This window comes from Oryx dammah, unplaced genomic scaffold (genome assembly GCF_014754425.2).
Source record: "Oryx dammah isolate SB20612 unplaced genomic scaffold, SCBI_Odam_1.1 HiC_scaffold_23, whole genome shotgun sequence".
Taxonomy (NCBI): Eukaryota; Metazoa; Chordata; class Mammalia; order Artiodactyla; family Bovidae; genus Oryx; species Oryx dammah.
The window spans coordinates 124,537,490-124,547,711 of record NW_024070207.1 but is presented as its reverse complement, the minus strand read 5'-3'; the positions used below and the strand labels follow the sequence as shown (position 1 = coordinate 124,547,711).

The 10,222-nt window shown below is 54.6% G+C and overlaps 1 protein-coding gene across 1 annotated transcript in view; it reads left to right on the top strand.

Moving 5' to 3' along the window:
• The window catches only part of SHROOM2 (shroom family member 2), a 147,110-nt gene extending 137,119 nt beyond the window's left edge, over positions 1-9,991 (top strand). Inside the window, exons 9-10 of the mRNA XM_040266489.1 lie at positions 6,840-7,112; positions 8,817-9,991. Coding sequence (XP_040122423.1) covers positions 6,840-7,112; positions 8,817-9,083 — 540 coding nt within the window. The 3' untranslated portion in view covers positions 9,084-9,991. The remainder of the gene's footprint in view (positions 1-6,839; positions 7,113-8,816) is intronic.
• The last annotated feature ends 231 nt before the right edge of the window (positions 9,992-10,222 follow it).

Here is a 10,222-nt window from a genome sequence, read left to right as displayed (position 1 = left end):
CTCTGCATATAAGTTAAATAAGCAGGGTGACAATATACAGCCTTGACGTACTCCTTTTCCTATTTGGAACCAGTCTGTTGTTCCATGTCCAGTTCTAACTGTTGCTTCCTGACCTGCATACAGGTTTCTCAAGAGGCAGGTCAGGTGGTCCCATCTCTTTCAGAATTTTCCACAGTTGATTGTGATCCACACAGTCAAAGTCTTTGGCATAGTCAATAAAGCAGAAAAACGAGGCCAGACCTGGATGAATAAGGATTAGGAGGTTTGGAGATTTTTAAGTCAGGAACCAGGGGCTGGGGCTGTGTGACAAAGAAGAGGCAGAATGGAGAGGCAGTCGGGGACCAGTGGCTTGAGCTACTGGACTAGAGAGAAGAAGCTTTGGCCAGAGGTCAGGGACCAGCAACTGGACCTTTGTGCACAAGGAGGAGGAATTTTGGAGAGGAGGTCAGGAACCAGTGAGTGGAGCTGTGTGTATAAGGAAGAGCAGGATGGGGGAGAGGGATCAGGGTCCCGTAGCTGTCGCTGTGTGGATGAGGAGGGAAGATAAAGTCATAGACAGGTGGCTGGACCTGTGTGAACAAGGATGAGGGGTGTTTCTAGAGGAAATCAGGGAGCTGTGGCTGGAACTGTGGGAACCAGGATGAGGAGGATTGCAGTTCAGGTCAGTGACCATGAGATGGAGCCGTGTCGGCAGAATGGAAGGGGTTTGAGAGACAAGGTTAGGGACCAGTTGCTGTAGCTTGTGTAGACAGGGAGGACACTTGTAGAGAAAGCCAAGGAACAGGTGGCTGGAGTTGTGTTGACCTGGAGCAGGAGGATAGGAAGAAAGACAGGGACCAATGGCTAGAAGCCCTCTGCACAAGGCCAATGAGGAGTGGAGGGGAAGTCTGGGAGCTGTGGTTGGAGCTTTGGGGACAGAGGAGGAGGTCTGGAGATGCACTCAGGTGGCCGTGCCTGATGCTGTTTGGTCAAGGAGGAGGAAGACAGGAGATGCGGTCAGGGGCCACGGGCGGAGCTGTGTGGACAAGGAGGAGGGAACACGTAGCCGATGTCAGGGACCAGTTGCTGGAGCTGTTTGGACATGGAGCAGGAGGATTGGAAAGGAAACCGAGGAGTGGAAAGGAAACCAGTGGCTAGATAGGCTCTTTTTACAAGGAGGCGGAGGACTGTGGATTAAGAAAGGCAGCAGTGGGTGGAGCTGTATCTACAAAAAGGACAGTTGGAGATAATGTCAGTGACAGGGGGCCACGCCTGTGTGAGCACAGATGTGGGGGTTCATCAATTAGTAAGTCAGGGACCACTGGCTGGGACTGTGTGGGCGTGAATGAGCAGGAGTGTGGTTCAGCTCAGTTCAGTTCAGTCGCTCAGTTGTGTCCGACTCTCTGTGACCCCATGAACCGCAGCATGCCAGGCCTCCCTGTCTATCGCCAGCTCGTGGAGTTTACCCAGACTTACCTCCGTTGAGTCGGTGATGCCATCCATTCATCTCATCCTCTGTCATCCCCTTCTCCTCCCGCCTTCAATCTCTCCCAGCGTGAGGGTCTTTTCCGATGAGTCAGTTCTTCACAGCAGGTGGCCGAAAGGATTGGAGTTTCAGCTTCAGCATCAGTCCTTCCAGTGAACACTCAGAACTGATTTTCTTTAGGATGGACTGGTTGGATCTCCTTGCGGTCCCAGGGACCCTCAAGACTCTTCTTCAACACCACAGTTCAAAAGCATCCATTCTTTGGCAGTGCAGGTCAGTGACCACTAGATGAAGCTGTGTAGACAGAAAGGGAATGAGAGGCAAGGTGAGGGACCAGGGGCTGGAGCTGCGTGGACAAGAAAGAGACGGATTGGAGAGGAGATCATTGACTTGTGGCCGAAGTGCGGACAAGAAGGAGGAGAGCTGGAGAGGAGGTCAGGCACCAGTGGCTTGGCCCATGTTGAGAAGGCATAGGAAAGATTGAAGGACTTGTCTGGGGAGGTATGCGGAGAAGAGAATGGAGACTGGAGAGAAGGTCAGGGACTTGTGGCTGTATCTTTGTGGACACGGAGAAAGAAGATTGCAGATGAGGTCAGGGACCGGTCACTGGAGTGGCGTGGACTTGGGGCAGGATTGTAGAGGAAGTCAAGGACGGTGGCCGGAGATCTCTGTACAGGTAGGAGGACCTCCGGTGACAAAGTCAGGGACTGGTGGCTGGAGCTGTGTGGACGAGGATGAGCGGACTGCAGTCCAGGTCAGTGACCACTACAAGGACCTGTGTGGAGAAGACAATGTGTTGTGGGAGACACGGTCCAAGACAACTCATGGAGGTACGTGCACAGGGCGGTGGGTCTGTGAGGTCGCCAGGGACCTACAGGTGCCGCTTCTGTGAACACCAGAAGGTCAGGAACCAGTGGCTGGAGCCGTGTGGACAGGGTTTGATAAGATGGGAAGGAGGGCCAGGACCAGTGGCTTTGAGTTACTGGAGATGGAATAAAAATAATTTTATGGGCTTCCTGTGTAGCTCAGTTGGTAAAGAATCCGCCTACAGTGCAGGAGACCCAGGTTCGATTCCTGGGTTGGGAAGATCCCCCTGGAGAAGGAAATGGCAACCCACTCCAGTATTCTTGCCTGGAGAATCCCCATGGACTGTAGCCTGCCAGGCTCATCTGTCCATAGGATCACAAGAGTTGGACATGACTTAGCGACTAAACCACCAGTACCAAGAATAGATTGGAGAGGTCAGAGGTATGTAGACTAGGGTGATGGAAAATTTGAGACAAGGTCAGCGACTTGTGCCTGGCTCTCTTTGCAGAGGAGGAAGAGGATGGTAGATGAGGGCAGGGACCAGTGAGTTGGAGCTGTGTGGATTTGGCACAGGAGGTGCACAGAGGAGGTCATGAAACATGGTTGGGGCTCAGTGTTCAGGGAGGAAAGGATGCGTAGTCAAGGCAAAGACCGGTGGCTGGACCGCTGTGTGCAAAGATGAGGACAGCTGCACTTTGCGCCTTTGACCACTAGATGGCGATGTGGAAAAAGGGATGGGAGCTTTGTGTTCAAGGAGGAGGTTGACTGACAGGTGGCCAGGGACCTGTAGATGCAGCTGTGCAAACAGGAGCAGCGCAGGTTGGGGCCCAGTGGCTGGGGCTGTGTGGACAAGCAGGAGGAGGATTGGAGAGTAGATTCGGCACTGGCCACGAAAGCTGTGTGAAAAGGGGAGAAGGGGAAGGGAAGTTAGTCGCACAGTCATGTCTGACTCTTTGTGACCCGCAAGGACTGTAGCTAGTCTGGCTCCTCTGTCCATGGGATTTTCCAGGGCAAGAAAACTGGAGTGGGTTGCCATGCCCTTCCCCAGTAGATCTTCCTGACCCAGGGATTGAACCTGTGTATCCAGCATTGCAGGCAGATTTTTTTACCCACTGAGCCAGCAGGGAAGCCCAGCACAAGAGGGAAGCACGGGCATAAAGTCTGGGAAATAAGGCCAGAGCTGTGTGAACAAGGATGTGGCGTTTTGGAGATGAGGTCAGGTACCAGTGGCTGGGATTGAGAGGACAAGGATGAAGAGGACTGCAGTTGAGGTCAGTTGAGTCAGTTTGTTTATACACCACATAGACAAAAAGGAAGGGCGATGCTGGACAGTGCTGTGCAGATGAAAGGAATGGTGCTGTGTAGACAAAAGGAGTCGTGTGTGCATGTGAGAGCTGGGCTGTGAGGAGAGCTGAGCACCAAAGAATGGATGCTTGTGAACTGCGGTGCTGGAGAAGACTCTTGAGGGTCCCTTGGACTGCAAGGAGATCCAACCAGTCCATCCTAAAGGAGATCAGTCTGGGTGTTCATTGGTAGGACTGATGCTGAAGCTGAAAGTCCAGTACTTTGGCCACCTGATGCTAAGAACTGACGCATTACAAAATACCCTGATGTTGGGAAAGATTGAGGGCAGGAGGAGAAGGGGATGACAGAGGATGAGATGGTTGGATGGCATCACCGACTCAATGGACATGACTTTGTGCAAGCTCCGGGAGTTGGTGATGGACAGGGAGGCCTGGCGTGCTGCAGCCCATGGGGTCGTGAAGAGGCGGACATGACTGAGCAGCTGATCTGAAGGGTGAGGATGTTTGCAGTTTAGGTCAGTGACCTCTAGATGGAACTGTGTGGAAAAGAGGAAGGCTGATGAGAGAGGAGGTCAGGGACCCGTTGCTGGCCTTGTGTGTGGACAAGGAGGAGGGGGGGTTTGTGAGTGGCCAGGGACGTGTGGATGCAGCTGTGTGAACACGAGCAGGAATGGATGGGGGTTCAGGGACCAGTCCTCGAGCTGTGCTGACTTGGAAGGAGAGGAGTAGAGATGAGTTCAGTGACCTGTTTCTGGAGCTGTGTGGACAAGGAGGAAGACATCTGGAGAAGAGATTGGGCACCAGCGGCTGGAGCTTTGGGAACACGAGGTGGAGGATCGGAAAGCAAAGTCAAAGACCAAGTGGCTAGGGCTCTCTGTACCAGGAGGAAGACAATTGTATGGGAGGACAGGGACCCATGGCTAGAACTCTCTGTACATGGAGGAGCTCAGATAAAGTCAGGTTCTGGTGCCTGGAGCAGTGTGTTTAAGTGGAAGGAAGCCTGCAGATAAAGTCAGGGAAAGGCAGCTGGATCTGTGTGAAGGAGGATGGGGAGGTTTGTAGATGAAGTTGGTCAGGGGCTGTGTGGACAAGGATCAGAAGGATAGCAGATAAGGTCAAGGATTCGTGGTTGGCGCTGTGCAGACCAGGGGCAGAGGACTGGGAGAGAAATCGCCGACCCTTGGTGAAAACTCTGTCCGAGGAAAAGGAGGCTCGCAGATAAAGTCAGCCACCAGTGGCTGCAACAGGGCGTTACAAGTAGGAGGAGGTTTTGAGATAAAGTTGGGGACAAGCAGTCCAACCTATGTGAACAGGATGGGAAGGCTTGTACATTAAGGCAGGCCCCAGCAGCTGAGACTGTGTGGACAAGGATGAGGAGGATAGTAGTTGAGGTCAGAGACCACTAGTTTAGCCGTGTAGACAAAGACCTAGCAAGACGGGGGTGGGGAGGTCAGTTCCCAGGCGGCTCAGTGGTAAAGAATCCGCCTGCCGATATAGGAGGCACAGGTTCAAGAAGATCCCCTTGAGCAGGAAGTGGTGACCCGCTCCAGTATTCTGGCTGGGGAAGCCCATGGACAGAGGAGCCTGGCGGGCTACAGCCTGTTATGCGACAGCAACGCGTTGGACGCGACTGAGCACGCACACACACTCCCAGGCAGTGAAGGGTGAGGCTGCAGCTGTGTGAACACGGAAAAGGATTGTTGGGGTGGTTGGATCTGTGTGGACACGAATGGGACAAGGTTGCAGAGGAGGGCAGGGACTTGTGGCTGAACGTCAGTGGAAAGGGAAGAATGACGAGATGAGATCGGGGGGCGTGGGTTGTGTCTGGAGCTATGTTGACAAGGAGGAAGAAGACTGCACATCAAGGCAGTGGACCAGTGGCTGGAAGCTGTGTGAACAGGGAGGAGGAGGCTTGCATGTAAGGGCATCGCCTACCAGATGCAGCTGGGTAAACAAAGCGGAAGGGGGCTGGGAGATGCGGTCAGGGACTTGAGGTCAGGGAGCGGTGTAGACAGCATGAGGAGAGACGCTGGGAGAGGAGGAGGTCAGGGACCAGTGGCTGGATGTGTAGACAAGGAGGGCTGGAGGCCTGTCAGGGCCCTGTGATGGGCATTTGTCGGGGAGGTGGGGTGGGGACGAGTAGGATGACTCCGTGTCATCCCGCAGATTCCTCCAAGCTTCTTCCGTGTCGTAATGTGTGTGATTCCACGCTACTTGCTCCATTAGTCCCACCAGCCTTCCCCCTGCCCATCTGTTCTCTATGTGTCTGCATCTCCACTGCTGCCCAGCAAATAGGTTCATCAGTATCATCTTTCTAGATTCTGTATGTATGTGTTAATACATGATATTTGTTTTTTGTTTTTTTCTGATTTATGTCACTTAGTGTAATAGGCTCCAGGTTCATCCACCTCATTAGAACTGACTCAAAGGTATTGCTTTTCATGGCTGAGTAATATTCCACTGTGTATATGTACCACGGCTTCTTTATCCATCCATCTGCTGATGGACGTCTAGGTTGCTTCCGTGTGCTGCTACTGCTAAGTCACTTCAGTTGTGTCCAACTCTGTGTGACCCCATAGATGGCAGCCTACCAAGCTCCTCTGTCCACAGGATTCTCCAGGCAAGACCACTGCAGTGGGTTGCCATTTCCTTCTCCACCCATGTGCTAGCTATTGTAAATAGTGCTGCAGTGAACAGTGAGGTACATGTGTCTTTTTCAGTCATGCTTTCCTCCAGGGTATATGTCCAGTACTGGGATTTGCTAGATCATATGGTTGTTTCAGTCCTTTTTTTTTTTTTTTTTTTTAAAAGAAATCTCCATACTGTTGTCCATAATTGCTGTACCAATTTACAGTCCCACTAACAGTGCAAGGGAGCTTCCCTCGTGGCTCAGCTGATAAAGAATCCACCCACGAGGCAGGAGACCTGAGTTCGATCCCTGGGTTGGGAAGATCCCCTGGAGCAGGGAAGGGCTACCCACTCCAGTGTTCTGGCCTGGAGAATCCCATCAACTGCATAGGCCATGGGGTCCCAAAGAGTCGGACACAGCTGAGCGACTTTCAGTTTTAAACAAGGCAAGAGGGTTTCACTTTTTTCCACAGCCTCTCCAGCATTTATTGCTTGCAGATTTTTTCGATGCTGGCCTGATATTTGTTCGTGTGCAACAAGCTGCTGACGGGCCCGCAGGCCAGGAGGTGCAGGCGGGTACAGGGGGCGCCCGGGTCAGCAGGGCCGTGACTGAGTCCCCCACACTGTACCCACAGCAGGAGCTCATTGAGAGCCTTGGCCGCAAGCTGCAGGTGTTGCGGGAGGCGCGCGAGAGCCTGCTGGAGGACGTGCAGGCCAACAGCGCACTGGGCGATGAAGTGGAGGCCCTGGTCAAGGCCGTGTGCAAGCCCAACGAGTTTGACAAGTTCCGCATGTTCATCGGGGACCTTGACAAGGTGGTGAACCTCCTGCTGTCGCTGTCCGGCCGCCTGGCCCGCGTGGAGAACGCCCTCAACAACCTGGACGACAGTACGCCTCCGGGCGATCGGGTACTGCCCCGGAGGCGGGACGGATGGATTGGGGGGGAGGCCCGCGGGGTGCAGCATGAACGCCTGGAAGTCTTGCTGGGCCAGCTGCCCAGCGGGTCGCAGAAGGTCGTCTTCTCTCTCGCTCTCTTCTCGTACCGGGGGGTCGCCCCGAGGTTCCCGCGTTGTTCACTTACCCTGCTGGGGCCGACTCTCTGTGACCCCATGGACCACAGCAAGCCAGGCCTCCTCGTCCATCACCATCTCCCTGGCTTTTACTCAGACTCACGTCCATTAAGTCGGTGATGCCATCCAACCATCTCATCCTCTGTTGTCCCCTTCTCCTCCCACCTTCAATCTTGCCCAGCATCAGGGTCTTTTCCAGTGAGTCAGTTCTTTGCATCAGGTGGCCAGAACATGCTAGCATTATTTTATACATTCAGACTCATGTCCGTTGAGTCATTGATGCCATCAATAGGCTTATTAGTTAGCATCGGGGACACTGAAGGAGTTCCCCATGGGGGACATTGCCTGTGGACTTCCTGGGCCCTGAACCTTCACTGTATCCCTCAGTTTCTCCACATTAGGTCCACGCTGGGAATGCTTGATGAGCTTCACCTTTCTAGAACCAGAGGCAGCCATGGTCCACAGCCTCCTCCAAGTTCAGTGGAGGGGCCCGGCCTCCACTGTGAACAGAGTTGGGGGAAACTGTCGGTGACAGGTGCTAACGAGGGCAAAGAGGCAGTGTCCGGCTGTGGGAGGCTCCCCCTGTCTTTCCAGATAGAAAGCGGGACACGTGGGCCAGACGTGGATACAGGACGCCCTCCCTTCAATTGGGAGCTTGTAGTCTCCAGGGATGCCAACTGATCTCTATAGCCCTGTTTGGAGAATCAACTGCTGGCGTTGGAAACTGGGACTGAGATCCGGGCATTTGCTGGCATGCATCAGCTGCCACATGGAGACTGTTTAATGCTGTTCCTCGCTCCCTGCCTTGTTTTCACAGCTTGTTAGGTACAGGAGGGCAGGGACTGCAGGTGTGCCCCCCCCATCTAGGAGTGGGGCGTCTGTGTGCCCCAGAGTATGGAACCAGGGCAGCTCCGCGACCCACCTGCCCCAGGCCCCGCCTCCGTCTCTCGTTTTCCAGCCCCTTGTCCTCTTCACCGTCTGCCTCTACTGGTGCCAGAAGGGTTTAGCAATCCTGCCCTGGGAGATCTCTTTAAATTCACTGCTTTGACCCACTTTGCCCCCATCCGCTGTGTTGTCAGGGAAATGCCTTGGGCGCACCCAGGTCCCCCCGACCCCGCAAGTCCTTTGCTGCCTGCGCACATCTCCCAGTTTTGGACTTTTCCGGGCGCAGATGGCTCTCATGTTCCTCCTGCTGTATCTGGGTGCCTGGTGGCGAGGGAGCGGGGGGTGTATCCGGGTGCCTCCTGTGAGGGAGTACCTGGGTGCCTCGTGCAAGGGTGTATCCCAGTGCCCTCGTGGGGGTGTATCCTGGCGCCTAGTGTGGGAGTGTATCCTGGCGCCTCATGGGGTGGTGTATCTGGGTGCCTCATGCAGGGGTGTATCTGGGCGCCTTGTGGGGGTGGGGGTGTATCCGGGTGCCTCGCGCCAGGGTGTATCCAGGCACCTCGCTGCTCAGGCGGTGGGAGGTGCTGGCCAGCCCCCACCTGCACCCCCACCCCCTGCCGGGTCCCCAGCAGGCTTGTGTGTCTTCTGTCTGTCCAGCAATCCCTGCTCGAGAAGCAGCGCGTCCTGATCCAGCAGCACGAGGACGCCAGGGAGCTGAAGGAGAACCTGGACCGCCGGGAAGGCATCGTCTTTGACATCCTGGCCAGCTACCTGGGCCCCGAGAGCCTGGCGGACTACGAGCACTTCGTCAGGATGAAGTCGGCGCTCATCATAGAACAGCGCGAGCTGGAAGACAAAATACACCTGGGTGAGGAGCAGCTGAAGTGCTTGTTGGACAGCTTGCAGCCCGAGAGAGGCAAATGAGGGCTCACCCACTCCCCACCCCACCCGGCCCTCCCTGGAGGAGGAGGAGGATGGATGGGATTGGCGGAGTCATCAGCTCTGGTCCAGTGGATGCAGCTGAAAACTGCAGCCTGTATTTACGTCCTGTTGATGGGGGTCGGGGGGTGGGGGGGTGTCCTCTCATGGCCAGGTGGCGGTCAGCAAAGCAATAACTTCCATGTGTGCGTTTGGGATGAGTGCTTTAATTCTTAGGTTCCCTTTTGGAATGCTGAGCAGAGTGGCTCCCCCCCCCCCCCCCCCTCGCTGAGGTGGCCCAGAAGCGTCCCCACCTGGCGCACCGAGGGCTTGGGTGTGCCATGCGTGCCTGCACAACAGGGTCACCCACGTGGCCTCTGCCCGCAGTGCAGGCACTGAGCCGTGTCCTTCGTGCGGGAAGGAACGAGCGCGTCTCTAAGAAGGTGCATGCGGGTTGAGGGGGCGGGGTTCACGTGGCGCACGAGCTGTCCTGTGGATCACGGGAGGTGCCAGAAGTGTTGCACCATTGGTTGTGTCTGTCCTGTAAGGATGACCCCTGACCCAGCAAAAAAACCATGAGGATTAGCATTATTTATTAGTGTCTTAGAAGGGAGAATAGTTGTCCGTGCGGTTTAAAGACCAGCGGTGAAATGACGAGCTTTCAGCAGGCTGGGTTCACTCATGGTGAAATCGCCACTTGCACAGTGTGCATGCTTTAAGGCGCAGGCAGAAGGGACATACCGGCTTTTGTTCTTCTGAGATGGCACCCGTGTGCAAATGGTATTTCTCCTGCAAAGTGAGATTACCTGGCTGAAAGTGTGTCCGGAGGGTAGGTGCTTGCCAGGTTTTTTTTTCTTTTTCTTAAGGCCCCTGAGATATTTTCCTCATTTACTTTCCCCTCCGCCCCCCACCCCCACCCCTGCCCCAGAACATTTCTTTGTGTCCTGATTGTATTTCTGTGTGTATATGATTGTGGATTATAATTAGCAGCTCTTCTCTTGTTGCTTCTCTGGATTAGTTATGGCAGTGTCAAGGCCACGTTTCCTGTAAGAACCCGTGGTTCTGGCTTTCCAGAGGTACTAGTGGACCACATAACTCCCAGACCTGGTCTTTCTCCACCATAGAGTGGACCACTGTCTGTTCCC